General features: G+C 53.5%; 1 protein-coding gene across 4 annotated transcripts in view; it reads left to right on the plus strand.

The window, feature by feature from the left end:
* ERC2 (ELKS/RAB6-interacting/CAST family member 2) overlaps window positions 1-15,366 on the plus strand; it is a 987,816-nt gene that overhangs the window by 766,640 nt on the left and 205,810 nt on the right. For all 4 annotated transcript variants that reach the window (XM_030885545.2, XM_045290032.1, XM_045290033.1 and 1 more), the window contains one exon: window positions 14,715-14,849. In XM_030885545.2, coding sequence (XP_030741405.2) covers window positions 14,715-14,849 — 135 coding nt within the window. The remainder of the gene's footprint in view (window positions 1-14,714; window positions 14,850-15,366) is intronic.

The raw sequence follows: 15,366 nt of genomic DNA on the forward strand, positions 1-15,366 counted from the left end.
CCTCTCCCATGTCCCCCCGGAACTGTCAGTCCCGTTGTTTTCTCCTCCATATTGTTCATCCAGCCTGTCCTATCCAGACAGACCTGTGGAGACAACAACATGCACAAAAACAAGCCAGAGCAAAACAGCAACAACGTCACGCCACTGACAAAGAACAAATTAAAACACACCAAGCAAGAAAAGCTTGAGCAATAGCATTTTATGAATCTGATTGTTCCTGAAATTATTTACAAAGGAAAGATTTGAGATACCTCTTGAAATATTGTAGAGCCTGGAATTATCTCCACTCCCCAGCTTTTCCATGTTCTTCTGCCGCCCTGTAGAAGTGCTCGCTATGGAGTTGAATGATTTACGCTACGTTACTTTAAGCTGTTGTATTCAACACGTGCCCATTTGACGGATAGAACCTGCTGTGCTGCAAGGATGAGAGGAAAGCAGCATACACCGGGCATTTCCATCTGCAATTAGACCATCATTGTAATCCCTTCTGGAAACTGGGTTTCTCCCAGATCCCCAGAACCAGAGGTTCTCCTTTCTGTCTTTGGCGGCAGACTTCCAGAGGAGAAGAGGTGGTGTGGGTAGGTTTTCCTGTTTGTGTGCTGGGAATGTGTACTTGGAGGGACACCAGCAGAGGTTGACATCTGTGTCCCTGTCTTGTTCGCTTGTCTTGGGTGTGGGCATGATGGGAGGTTGAGGTGGTGGTAATGGGAATGGTGGGTCCTGGGGCTCTCTCCTCTGAACAGAATGGGGGGCTCAGGCCCTCCTCCTACACAGAACTGATCTGGTCTAGGTGAGAGTACATTCAAAGTATTCCACATGGCTACTGCTAGGTGCTGTCCAGTTTCTCTGACTCACGGCGACTCCCTGTGACAGCGGAGCCTCACAGGGTCTTCGAGGCTGCCGTGGGGATGGTGGGGGTGGAGGGGGTGGGGGGGCAGACAAATCACCAGGCCTTTTCTCTCGAGGATCTGCTGGGTGGGTTCGAACCACTGCCCTTCGGCTTATCTTAGCGGCCAGCGTGTAATCGATATGACACCAGGGCTCCTTATGATTATGTTAAGGACAATGATATCCAGATACAAGGCAGGGGCGGAGCAGTGGGGCAAGTCACCAAAGGAGAGGCTGTACTCTTGGGGGAACGGCTCATGGATTCGGTATTTGGGCCCTCCACGGCCATTCCTCTCTCCCACTTGGCTTCTCAACTGATTGGAAAACTGCTAATGAGGGTGTTTACATTTTCTCCAGTTGTTTTACTCCAGTGTGAGACCAGCTGGGGAGAGGGACTTGCTCTCCCGCCAAGGCCCTGCTGTGTCTTCCTCTCCAGCTCCCAGCTGCCGAGCCTGTTCCCCTGCCAAACCTCTCCCGTCCTCTCACCTCCCCCCTCCCAGGGGTCCACTTGTGTGTAGCACCAGCCAGCAGCCCACCACATGGTTCGCACGGCCAGCCGACACCCTGCCCCACCCCCACCCTGGCTTGTTTGGCGGGAGATGAAGGACCGAGGAGGTCTTGGGCTGATGCCCTCCCACCATGCGCCAGAGCTGGGCGCAGCCCAGACCGCTCCATCCGTCCCTGTGTAGTGCCTCATCCAGTTCCCAGTTCCCGAGGTAGTCTCGCTCCCTGGGAGCTTCTCGGGGATCACTGGCCTCTGCCCTCTGCCGCCCCATGTCCAATCCCAGGAGCTCTGCTCTGTCCTTCTGGCACCTGCGGCGGCGGCAGGGCCTCAAGGGTCAGTCCCTTTGATGCCTGGCTCCATGATGTTTTCCCTGTGCATCCGTCCACAGACCCCCCTGGAATTTACACCACTTGCTTTTGCCTTACCCCAGAGATACCTTTCCTGAGTCAAGCCAGGTGGGGGTGTCAGACGGTGTCTCTTAGACGTTCTGTAGTGTGATAGCCCTTAGAGGACACGAGCCGGAAAAAGGCCAAGCAGATTCACGTTGAGTCCGTTCCGGCCCACTCGGCCCTGTAGGACCTGCCCCAGGGCGACCAGGACTACAGGCCAGTGGAAGTAGACTGCCCGGCTTCCTCCCTCAGAACTGTGCACAGCCCGTCTCTTGGCATCTGAGCACTCAGCCGCTGTGCCACCACTATGCAGGAGAAGCAGTGGGACCTGTGGCTCCCTGGGACGCATGTTGCTAGCTCCTCGGAGAAGTCAGCACAACTCTTCCCAGTCCTTCCTAAGGATAGGCAACCCTGGTACTCAACCTCTTCCCCTGCTCTTTCGAATCATAATTCACGCGGCTGTTTCCAGTCTCCTGGCCAATTTCATAGAGGCCATGCCCCGAGGCTTTATGCCACTCGTTAGATGGGAGACAGTTTGGTGGGGCAGGTGCCCTAGGCACATTCCGATCTGTGGCCGACTGCGTGTGCAGCGTGGAACGGCACGCTTCAGGCATTGTCAGTCAGTGGTGTCCAAGGCCGGGCTGACTGGAGAAGCAAATCCAGGAACACTTTGATTCTGTATACGGGAGAGCTTGATGCTGAGAAGTATGTCCATATCAAGAAAGCATTCCCGACCCCACCCAACGAAGGCCATAAATCAGATCCTAGTGCACAGGTCCCTGTTCAGACCTGCAGCCGCACGCAGCGATGCAGAATGCAGGGAGAACCAGGCTGGAGGCTGCAGAGCCCTGTGGATCCCAGGTTGGTGGAAACAGCAGCTCTCACTGCGGCCAGCAAGCAGGCAGTTGCAGGGGGAGAGGAGGTGTGGGGGCGGGGGTCCTTCCCCCTCCCTGGGGTCCTTCTTCTGAGAAGGCCAACCCCCCAAGGGAGCAGCATCAGGCTGACTCAAGAGCCAGGTCTGACCCCACCCCTTAGCCTGGAGTGTCCAGTTGACATGGAATCTCCAGTGACCACCCTCATGTTTTCAGGAGCACGGTCACCAGATCGTTCTCCCGGGGTATCGCTGGGTGAGCTCAAACGGCCAGTCTTCCCATTGGGAGCCAGGGCTTAGCCATGTCCCTGCCCTTGGACTCCACCAGTTCTGCCCAGGCCAGTGACCACCCACAGCTCTTGGCTGTGTGGTTGAAGGAAGGCCTCCTCCCCACCAGGGCCGTTTCCACAACCACATCCAAACGGCTCCCAATAGGATCATCTCTCCTCTCCCTCCCTCCCTCTCTTCTTTCCTGCTCCATGTCAACTTCCCCCCTGGCCTTCTCCTCTGCCTGCGTCCTGACTTCCTGCCTTTTCCCCAACCTTGCCACCTCCTTGCCCCTTCCTTCTGCCTCTTCCCGGTTGACAACCTTGGGTCTGGGTTTGACGTTCACTTTGTAAAGGGTTTCCTAATCAGCCACTCACAGCCTGCTTCCATGGCTGAGTGGGAGCATCTGCGCCACCCCCCACCCCCACCCCACCCCGAGATCCTCTGTGGACTCGGAGTCAGCAGTTTAGGTTCAACTTGAAGTATGTGTTCTTCACCCCGCTCTTCATGCTCTGCGTACTGCTCCCCTCCTTGAAGAGCTTTGTCAGTGACAGGTAAGACAGACGGACGAAGAGGACTCCACAAGTGTTTAAAGCTAAGTATAGCACGGGCTGCCCACTGCTTCATTCAACAGACCTGCAGGGAGCCGGAGACGGGGGCGGCGATGGAAACTTCTGGGATCTTCTCCCTCCAAGGCCCCACCACCTCCCATGGGGCTCAGGATGCTGGCCTTCCTTGGTTGTCCGCACTTGCTAAGGGCTGCGCCGAGGTTCAAAACCCTAATGACTTTAGGGTTTATATTGGGGTGGGTCCCTGGGGCTTTCTCGGGATCTTTGACTCAGTCCCATTCTGATCACAGAGAGCTTTATTGATTGCTCTTAGAGGTTTTGTTGTGAATCAGGTGAAGGTCTGCAGAGCGGACCCTCAGTGTGCCCCCCACCATTCCCGCAGCCTTTGTTTCACGTCCACCTCGCAGTCCCCATCACGTGAGGTCCTTCCACCCACCTCCTCCCTGCACATCCTGCTGTCTTGTCCCCTTTCCTTCGCTGGGTGCTGCTCTACTTTCTGCCACCCTGGGAACTCTGTCCTCGGGTAAACGCCGTGCTTCTGATCTAAATCAGCTTTTCTCAACCTGTGAGTCGCGACCCCTTTGGGGGTCAAACAACCCTTTCACAGAGGTCCCCGAAGATCAATCGGAAAACACATATTTCTGATGGCCTTAGGAACTGAGACACCACTTCTCTGTCCGTCTCCAGGTGGGTCTGCCCACATGCAGATCCTCCCACAGACGAGCACCTGGCGTGAAGACTGTTAGCCGTGCTACACCATGCTTCAAGACAAAATTCATTGATTTGTCATTAGAAATAAATATTTCACAATCCATAATTACATTTTATTTTTGTGATGAATCACTGTTTTAATTATATTCAACTTGTAACAGTGAAAATACATCCTTCATAGCAGATATTTACATGACGATTCATAACAATAGCAAAATGACAGTGATGAAGTAGCAATGAAAATAATGTTTTGGTGGGGGTCACCACATGAGGAACTGTATGAAAGGGTCATGGCATCAGGAAGGGTGAGAACCGCTGCTGTAAATGGCTTGTGTTTCTCAGGTGTCCACACCTTCGTCCCATACTGCCCTCCTCAGAAACTCTCCTGTTCTTCAGCTGGAAATGGTGCTGTGGGGACGAGGCCAGACCCAGACCAGGAAGGTGACTGAGGATCATAGTCTCGGGGTTCCAGTGATCTCTGTCAGCCCCGTAAGCCTGGTCAGTTGTATGATTTTGTGTTTAGTCTTTCATTGTTGGGGTTTTTCCCCCTTACACTGCATCAAGGACCTACTAATGTGGTCCTTTTCAGAGGGATGGGTCAAGCTGGCCGGGTACCATCCAGTTCTTCTAGACCCAGGCCCAGTCCCTGTGCCTCGCTACTGCACTGCGATCACTGAGTCCATGGCCTCTGGGGTTCCTTTTCTTTTTCCTTTCTTTTTGGTAAATCATTGTATCAGGGGCTCTGACAGCTTTGATCACAACCCACTCATCCACTGTGTCGAGCACGTTTGTCCATATGTCACCATCCTTTCCAAGATGTGTTCTTTTGGCTTGAGCTCCTCTTTTTCCCTCCCTCCCACCCTCACAGATCCTTAATAAATTATTCTTATTTTCATATCCTACACCATCTGCTGTCTCCCTTCACCCACATTTCTGTTTGTCATCCCCGGGGTAGGGGAGGGGGCAGGGAGTTATACATTGATCATTACAATTGGTTCCCCTTTCTCCCCGTTCTCCTCCCACCTTTGCCCTAACCTCATGGTATTGCTACTCCCATTGCTGTTCCTGAAGGGTTTATCTGTCCTGGATTCTGTGTGTCGAGAGCTCTTTTCTGTACCAGTGTATATGTACCAGTCTAACCGGACTTGTAAGGTAGAACTGGGTCATGATAGTGGGGGGGGGGGCATTAAAGAAATAGAAGAAAGTTGTGTGTTTTGTTGGGGCGATACTGTACCTCGACTGGCTCGTCCCTTCCTTGTGCCCCTTCTGTGAGGGAATGTCCAATTGTCTGCAGATGGACTTTGGGTCTCCACTATGAGCCCCCCCCCCTCGTTTGCATTGATTGGTTGTCTGTTTTGGGTCTTCTGATGCCTGACACCTGATCGTGTCGACACCTCATGATCACACAGGCTGGTGTGCTTCTTCTGTGTGGGCTTTGTGGCTTCCCTGCTGCATGGCTGCTTGATTCACTTCAGGCCTGTAAGACCCCGATGCTGTGTCTTCTGATAGCGAAGCCTTTTGATTGTCATCGCCCGTCTTCCCACGTGTGGTTACATGCTGGACTGCTGACCATGAGGCCGACAGGTCAAACTACCGCCTCTCTGAGGGAGAGGGGAGGCTTTCTACTCCTGTAAAGAGTGCCAGTCGCAGAGTCCCACGGGGGGGGGGGGGGGGGAAAGGTTCTGCCCTGTCCTGTAGGATTGCTTTGAGTCGGCGTCCCGCGATGGCAGCAAGGGTTTCTTACCCCCAGACCGGGGAGACCAGCAGTCCCACTTGAGGCGGCTGCTCAAAAACAGCTCCTGAGATCCCAGCGGCTACTTCCCAGAGTAGGATGTAGAACATGTCTTCCTGGACCAGGTCGCCCTGGGGCCCCCAACACCCCCGGGCCCAGCGCCCCGCTCTCCCCAGGTGTTTGGGCATGTCTGTGCCGTCTTCCTCCACTTGATCCCGCACGAGCTTGAGGATCCATGGTGAGTGCTGCTTCTCTTTCCCAGCGCTGAGGTGAGTCCGTGTCAGACCAGTGCCGTTTCCAGTTCCATCTTGCTGTTTTATAAAGCGGCCAGCCCTGACGGGTCAGAGGCTGAAACCTACCAGTGTGTGATCTTGGGCAGGTGCCTTTGTCTGCCGCTCTGAGCCTCCTGTCCTGGTCTGTAGGGTGGGGCTAATCTCTCCCTCTACTCGAACTGATACTCAGGGCCGCCTAGGCCAGAGCCGCCCTTGGTTCTTGCAGGTTTCTGCGCCAGTCGGAGCCCTGCTCACGAGATTTTTATTCCCCTCCAGCAGGGCACTGTCATGGGGGCGGGGGCAGGGGCGGGGCAGGAGTGCAGAGCCTGCAGCAGAGGGCTGTGTCTGTTGGTCAGTGAGGGCAGTCAGCACAGGTGTGGGCAGGGCCTCCATGTCAAGGTGCCAGGCTCCTTGCTGCCACCGATGAAGACCCTGATCTTGGTGTCCTCAGGAAGGTGTGCACAAGTAGACCTCTGGTCAGGCGCCCGCTCCGTGAGCGTCAGGGACCGGGGGCAGGAGAGGAAAGCTTGTCCTCTTGGTCATAGATGTCCACATGGAGATCAGATCCCTAGGGTTGTAACAGAGAGGATTCTTCTAGAATAACCACTCCCTACAGGCAGTTTTGCAGGGAGCAAAAAGGAGGGAAGGATGGAGACTGGGGGGAGAAAGAAAGGGAAGAAACCGTCCAGAGGGGAACCCGGTAGGCCAGCATCGGCCAGGAGGCACGGGTCCTAGGCTGAAGATGTCCCTCCCCCTCTCACCAGGAACCAAGGCTCCTGTGTGAGAATCAGAGTGTCCACAGGTGTCTAAGACAGAAACGGCCCTTGTCCCAGGCCTGTGTTACTTCCACAAGGAAAATAAGACATCTGTCACCCTCATAGTGAAAAAACTTCAGACCAACCCGTGGGAAGGAGTCGCAGGCCTGGTGGTCTTCTATAAAAAGTCCCACGTAGACCCATTAATCGTCCAACAGTGGTCTTAGCTGGGATTTCTGCAAAACGACAACAGGCCGCAAGACCCTTCCTTCCCAAATGCCCTCATGTGATTGGTAAGTTCTTCAGAGAAGGGAGACCGCATCTATCACGTCAGACGCATTCCCTGCCCTCCCCACATCCCACAAAGGAGGAAGACAAGAGTCTTCCCCAGGCCGGTGTTTCTCAGCCACAGCACTGCTGACATTTTGGGTGGATTGTCCTTTGTTGGGGGAGGGGCTGTCCTGTGCATAGCAGGATGTTTGACAGCATCCCTGGTTTCTACCCACTAATGCCAATAAGGACCCCCTCAAAAGCAATAAAGGTGTGTCTGGGCCATGCTAAGCTACTGTGTCCTGGTAACGATACATGACAGGGACCCAGATCCCCTTTTTTGGTTGTTTTTCCTCTCTCTTCTTGAGGATTTTGATCCCCAAACCAAAAAACATCCATTGCCAATGAGTGGTTTCGACGCAGAGAGACCCTATAGGACCCAGTAGAATCGCTCGGTTCAAGATTGTAAATCTCAACAGGAGTGGCCAAGCTCATCTCCCCTGTCAGGTGCCTGGCGAGTTTGAATGGCTGAGCTCGCGATTGGCAGCAGGAGCTTAGCCTGTACTATCAGAGCTCCTTTCTGATTGCAAAGACGCTGTCAACCAGAGAGAGCACCTGGCAAGCAGCAGCCCCTGCAGGGCTCTGGGGTCCCCAATCCAAGGCATCACTCACCTTGACTCGGGTGTGAAAGGCGCTTCCCCAATGGCCCGGTGCGTCAGGACAACCTCCCAAAGGCATGGCCTCAGTCACCGCTGCTGCCCGACCCCAGGCTCAGGACCATGTCGAAATGGGCTCACTGATGTTGACAGCAGTGACCACTTCACCCAGGCTCTGCCATTGAGGCACACTGCCTCTTGATCCCGCAGGACCTTTCTCTCTGAAGCTACAGGCATTTGAGACTTGGAAACCTCCTTTGTGTGGCCCCACTGCCGATGCTGTTCGATAGTTCTGCTTCTCCCACTACACATACACACACACTCACCTGTAGACACACTCACTCACACGACATACATCTTTGGTTCCGGCGCCCATCATCATCAACCTGTTTCTTCTGCCAAGGTGGTAAAGGAGCCAGTGGACTATGGATCTCCCCAGGCCGCTCTTCCTTGTGCTGTCAGATCTTAGCTCACGGGGACTGGCACGTGAAGCCTTACATGATGCTCGTGAGCTCACCTGGAGGGATCTCTGCTGTCTCTGCGTACATCCCTTCTCTCCTGCTTCCCTTTCAGTCGTGTAGGACCCTTGGCCCAGAACCTTACCCTTCACATCCCAGGATGGGCCACACCCCAGGGGGCTCTGACGAAAGGGAAACATCTAGCTGGCAGCACAGTTCCTCCCTCGCTAGCTGAGTGAGCATGGATTTTGTTTTCTCATCTCAAAAAGAGGGCTCCAACGAGTGGCTGTGTTCACCTGCAGGATGGCAGGAGCAAGAACCTGCTGGTCCAGCACTTCGCCTGGCACCCAAGTCCCGTATGTTTGTTGCGATTGCAGCTGTTCCACGAATACTGAGCAGATCTCAGCGGAGTCCACAGTCAAGGCCTCTGTGGAATCCCACTTTCTTCTATAGTGCAGCACAGCCCTCTAGTAGTGTCTTCATCCATCCTACTTCATTTGGTCAGCCAGTGACGCGGGCGTCAGCGCCCAGGTTATACCTGCTTCGGAGTCACTCCTGGTCCAGGCCAGTGGGGGCTCAGGCCATCCTCCCCTCCTCACTGCTCCCTTGTTGTCTCCTCGCCCATCATTGTCCTGGAGAAGGACCCATTCTTAGGGCAGGATTGGGCAGGGAAACAGAGTGGTAGAAGAGTTCGGGAAGGTTTGGGGTTTCCCTGGTGGGAAAGAGGGAGTGACCATCCTGATAAGGGAAAGTGCCATTGCTCTCCCTCGGTGCTGTCTCAATGCCCCAGGGCAGCAGATCTTCTTAGGTGTTCTTCTTATTCAAACCACACTCGTGAAGGTTGTGTTGTTAACTTGGTCCAGATGACTGGATCAAAGCAGTCTGTCACTTAAAGGCCGTCCTAAGATCCCACTTTTACAGCTACTTGGCACCATCAAGCTGGGGGTCTGTTACTAGTGCACCAAGGATTCCCTCTTCAGTTTGCTGAAGAGCTCTTTGGGTAGACCCTTCAGAATGCCGAAAGGAGGGAGGACGCGGGACCGCTGCACAGCTGGAGTCCAGCCTGGATTTTAGTGAGGGGCTAAAACTCCCTTTGCCGAGGGTTGACTTTGGGGACTACGAGAGAGTGGAACGAGCCAAGGTGACTGCCCTGGGCTAAGCCCTACTCTGCCCACAGCTGTGAAATCGAGTGAGGTGCTGAACACCATCGCGCCTGCTGCCCTGTGTGCTGTTGTGTCCGTTTGTTGGAGGCGAACCTATTGGTCACTGAAGACCCAAGTCCACTTCCTTTTCATGTTTCTTCCTTTTTTAAGTTTTTCCCACTCAGACCGAGATTGAGGTTTGGGAGAGAAGGAACCTGGAGAGTTGCTTTTTGTTTTGTTTTTTTCAAAGAAGCACACGGTATCTATTCACACAGCCCACCTCAAGAAATGAAACCAGCAACAGATCCTGTTATAGCCCCTGTGCATGCGGGGCTTCCCCGCCCCCATCAATCACTCCGTATCGGAGGTAGGAGATGTCACACACTGTCCCAAATCACTGAAAACATTCCACGCCATGGGTTGATTCCCTCTCACAGTGACGGCACAGGACAGGGTGGAAGTGTCCCCGGGAGCGCCTGCGTCTGTAATTCTTTGCAGGAGCAGAAAGCCTCCTCTTTCCCTAATGGAGCGGCTGGTGGCTTTGAACGGCTGGCTTTTCCGTTAGCAGCTCACAAAGGAACCCTTCCCAACAGGGCTCCTTTCACGAGGTCCAGAATATTTCTGGAAGAAGACCAATGCGCCTGCCCAATAGCTCCCACCCTTGGTATTCCTCCTGCCCTCCCTGCCCCTAGGAATGATGATGCCAATCAAGCAGAACTAGATGGTGAGCAGGGAGACTTCAGCCATCACATGGAACTTACATATTCAACTGGCTCACCACGTACCCTCAGGAGATTGCAAGTTGTCTGTGTGCTCTCATGCATCATTCACTCACACTCATTGACTCGTGGCCAACCGTCCGCAAAGATCTACTTGTCTCTCGGACACTGCAGGCGGTGCAGGGCACAGGGGTGACTCCGGCCGTGCTTTCTTCAAGGGGTTTGCACCCTAGTGGAGGAGAAGCCAAGAATGCAAGCAATCAGACTTGGGACTCATACCATGGCTTGGCGTCAGTGCTATCTCGCCAGGATTGGAGGTGCAAGGGAGGAATTGGGTCCTATAGAAAACCATCGAGTATTTAGTCTGTTCTAGAGTAGGGTCAGAGCCCTGTTGGATATGATGGTTATGCGTTGGGCTGCTCATCACAAATTCAGCAGTTCGAAACCAGCAGCCACTCCACAGGAGAAAGCTGAGACTTTCCACACCTCTAAAAAGTGATCATCTTAGAAACCCGTGCGGGCAATTCTACCCTGTCCTATTGGGTCAGTGTGAGTCAGGATCCTCTTGATGGCAGTGAGCTGCTGTTGAGAGGGTAGCTCAAAGAAGGCTTTGCCGTTACAGCCAGAAGAGCCAATGGGTTCCCTTCGGGTGACCAAGGTGAACAGCTGCGAGGCGGTGTTGGGGAGGTGAGTGTGGTAAGGCCCATCGGGGAGCTGGAGGTGGGGGCAGCTCTGTTCCGAGATCGGTGAGGAGCCGCTGAAGGCCTTGCAGCCAGGGAGCAGCAAGGAGTCTGAATTCACTCCCTGGGTTACTTTCCTTGGGAAGCAAGAGTGAGGCAGGAGAACCCTGACAAGGCAGTTGACCCAGAGCAGTGTTTCTCAACAAGAGCTATACCACCCCAGGGGTGGGGCTACCACCGCCCACAGCAGCTACAAAGGCTGATTGCTACACTTTGTCCCAGATTGGGCTACAGGACAAGCGGTTTTCATTGCTGGGCAGTACTAGTTTTGTTTTTTTTTTTGGTTTGTTTCTGAAAGGGGGAACAGTCAGCCAAATAAGTTCAGCCATGCATGCCCTAGAGGACGGCGGACATAGAGAGTGAAGTCTGCATGGTTTTGTTTCAGCGAGGATGACACAGGATGGGGAAAGAGCATCACACCATTGCATTAGCCTAGGGAGAAAGCGTCGGGTCAATAACATTGGCCTTCGGGCATCGCTCAGTGAGTTCATGAGCTCCCACGTGCTGTGTGTGGGAAGCTATCCCCTGCTGAGCGCAAGATTACTTTTCCCCAGAAGACTGGCTGTTGGCTGCTCTGTGGTGCAGCATCTTTCGTGTCTGGTGGCTGGGCCCGCTCCCTGGCCAATGGTGAGGGGTTGTTGTGATAACTGAGATCCGTCCTGTGGTCTTTCCTCCACCGACTCCAGGGAGTGTGTTTCCTGGCACCCCGTCCACCCCCATCCTTCCCTCTGTGTCAGCGGACCATTAAGGCTGAGTCGGGATGGGACCAGGTGGTGGGGGTTTAATTGTTTGCTTGTATGTTTTCTGTGTTTAACCATTTTGAACTTGACGATTCAGGGCACAGGACAGGTGGGACCTTTTTCTAGAAGGGAAACCTAGCTGCCAGCCTGTAAGAAATCGGCCACAGTTTAGGGGATACGTTACAGGCAGATAAAGACAAATAGTCTAGGGTATCAGATCACACTCTCATTTTTCATCTGCATTTCACACTCTCCTCTTCGAGCCCAGACTAATCAAAAGAAGCCTCTTCAGCTCGCAGTGGCTCTGTGTGCACCCCCCCCCCCAACACACACACCCAGCTGGTCTTCCTGTGAACAACGAGGTTTATTTATGTTTCGGCACCAAATTGGAAAGATGACATCATTCATTTACAGTCTTTGTCCCATGACATGCCCACTCTCTGTCACCTCGTGAGGCAGACACACAGAGGACGGAATACGGCATCGTGTTTAGCTTGTGCATTCCTTAGCAGGATGCAGTTCAAAGGGGGGGACTTTGGGCTTGTCCCTGCTAGGAAAACAATCACATAAACTCACAGGAGCTTCCTCGAGGATCAGGGGTGATGATACATGCAAGAGCAGTGCTAGCATGCATTCATGGCGGCCCTATCATCCTCCTCGGGCGGGTCCCAGCCTTGTGGACCAGCGCACGACTCCCCTTGGGCTCTCCAAGGTCCACCAGAAGGAACAGCTCCCAGTTGATTGTCTGTTCACAAGTCAGACAACCAACCTGGAACTTGAAGGGCGATGCCTGCCTTTCAGAATCTCGGTTCCAAAGGCCAGCAAAAGAGGCGCCATGGAACTGCCCCTTCTCACAGGACATAACCGGCCATTGGTCATCTTCCACTTGCGGTGGGCACGGAACCATGGAGATGCCATTAGCTGCCAAAGGTTGTCTGAGATTTCTAAAAATAATCATAAAAAGTTCAGTGGCTCTTTCCCTCGGTTTTATGGTTTTTATCCAGAGACGAGCTCTGTTTTTACATCCCCTGGGGCCAGTCACAGACTGCACACTTTGGGGTTGTTGATGCCGTGAGGAAATCCCGAGGCCCCCTGTGGCAGGTAGGGCTGGGATGTGAGGTGTTTCCAAGACGTAGCAGAACCAAAGCGTTTCTGGGAAATCTCCTTCTATCTATTCCACGTGTGGCCTCTCGTGGCCCGCTTGGTGGCGTGGTGTGGAGAAGAGCCTGGTGAATGTGCATCGGGAGACTCAGAAACACTCCACGTTCTCAGTCACAAAAGACGCGGGGAGCTGAAAACCCTGCCTTCGCTTTCCCAGCTGCCAAACGAAGCTAGTACGCATCCCTCTCGGGAAGGTTCTGAGGCAAAGCAAGACTGCATGCAGAAACTACTGCATGGAGGCAGCACGCTGGGTCCAGGGCTCTCTCTATTATCCGAGTATTGTTTACATTGCTCAGTAAAACTCCCAACGGGCTTGAGGCCCTGCCAGCCCTGGTTTCTGGCTCTCTGAAAGTACCCAGAGCTCCTTGTCATCCCCAGCCACCAGTGGGATTGTTAGGACAGCTCACGGGCTGTCCCCGATGCTCGGTGACCTTCCCTGGCCGAAAATCAACATGCAGCACCCCTCTTATCACAACCCCGAGATGTCCCTGTCACTTACCCCGACTCTGTGGGGTGCTCGTTGACAGCAAACCCAGGGCAGGTGGCATCGAGGGCAGAGGGAGGCAGCAAACAGTGAGCTCTCCCAGGGGTAGATCAGGGCCTCCAATCCCACACGCGCATGTGTTGCTCCCGTATCGTTGGCTTTCTGAGAAGGATCTTCTGAATCTGCCTGTTTCCACCATCTTCGGGTGATTTTCTGAATTCTGTGGCCTGTGACAGCATCCCTCCCTCATTTCCTGCTCCGTGTAATAAAATAAGACAACTTTTACACCCAGATGTTGACCGTGATGCCCGGTTTCCTCATGGGACAAGCATTAGGCTAGAAAGAAAGAGAGACACTGCCCACTGAGTTGGCTCTCATGCTTAGCAACTCTGCAGGACAGAGTAGAACTGCTCCTTTGGGTTTCCAAGATCTTAAATCATTATCAGAGTTGATACCCTCACCTTTCTCCCACAGCTGGTGGGGTTGAACTACTGACCTAGGGATTGGCAGCTCAATGCATAACTCACAATGGCACCAGAGCTCCTTGGGATAAATTTGGATGGTCAGTTAAACTTGGGATACAGTAGGATGGTCTCTCTGCTCAGTTTCACAAGGAACAACAAGATGGAAATGGTCCGCAGAGAGCCCATGGCGTAGAAGTCAGGGGGAGCAGCCAGCCATCTCTGTTAGTGTTTGTGCACCCCACACCTCCTGGGAGATTCTGCCACCTTGTCTCGTGAGGCTGCAGTGTGTCCTTAGCTTTGCGTCTCCACTCAGCTCTTGGCCCACTTTTCCTAAGAGTGTCCATCTCTTGCTTGTTCTAGGGCAGTGGTTCCCAACCTTCCTAATGCCTCAACCCTTTCATACAGTTCCTCATGTGGTGGTGATCCCCCAACCATAAAATTATTTTCGTTGCTACTTCATCACTGTCATTTTGCTGCTTTTCTGAATCAGGCAACCCCTGTGAAAGGGTTGTTCAACCCCCGAAGGTGGTCGTGCCTCACAGGTTGAGAACCACTGCTCTAGAGGGTAGGATGTGTTCGTGGGTACGCTGTGGTTGCAAGCTTCCTCTGGAGCTCTGATGACTGGTGAAGGGAGAGCAGAGCCCCTGACAATCCATCTGTCCCCCCTAAGTCATCAGAGGGAAGTGCCTTCCCATCTACAAACACAGCTACAAGACCCACCGTGGCTTCGAGGAGTGGCAAAGCCTTTTTCACCGAAGGTGAAAGGGCACAGGCTCTCCTTTGGTGTCGGTCTGACTAGAAATAGAAGTGTCTGGATCAGGAACAAAGCGGGGTCCCCTGTGTGCAGTGATGCGCCTGAGCCACTCTGGCGGGTCGCTTAGCTGCCCCTGATGGCATCTTCCCCGTGTTCCTCTTGCGCAGACCCAGAACCGGATGAAGCTGATGACGGACAGCTATGATGAGGACCACCACCACCACCACCACCACCACCACCACCACCACCACCGATCTCCCGGGAGGTCGCAGCACTCCAACCACAGGCCCTCTCCGGACCAGGTCAGTCTCCCTGCCACTCCCTCCAGCACCCCTTTTACCCCTTTGGATATCGCAAGATAAAATAAATAGTCCTCGAGAAATAATAAACAGCATAAAGTGATACGCTCTTTGAACTGAAACTAATAGCTTTGGTATTTATTTCCATCACTCAAGGAATCTAAATGTTTTCCTTTCTCCTTCCTCTTCAACGTTTTGTCTTTCTTGTTTATGTTCTGCATTTTCTTCCCTGCCCTCCTTTCCTCGTTCAGCGGTGGCCAGTCAAGCACTGGCTTGGTATCTCACAGCCACTTCCTTTGGAATGTCTGGCTCAGGGTTTGAAGAGAAGGCACTTTGTCACCATGAGCCTGGCAACCAGGGATGCCTGGAGCTTGCCGAGCCCTTTCCTAGAGAATTCCTTCGGGATGCAAATCAACAGAGGGGCAGAGAAACAGGACCAGGAATCCGTTTGGCTCACACATTAGTCTGTGAAGTCAAGGGGTCTGGTCTATTTGACTTGGACCCTATCTTCCCCCTTGAG

This window comes from Echinops telfairi, unplaced genomic scaffold (genome assembly GCF_000313985.2).
Source record: "Echinops telfairi isolate 266 unplaced genomic scaffold, ASM31398v2 ScPeMD7_31;HRSCAF=116, whole genome shotgun sequence".
In the NCBI taxonomy this organism is placed as follows: Eukaryota; Metazoa; Chordata; class Mammalia; order Afrosoricida; family Tenrecidae; genus Echinops; species Echinops telfairi.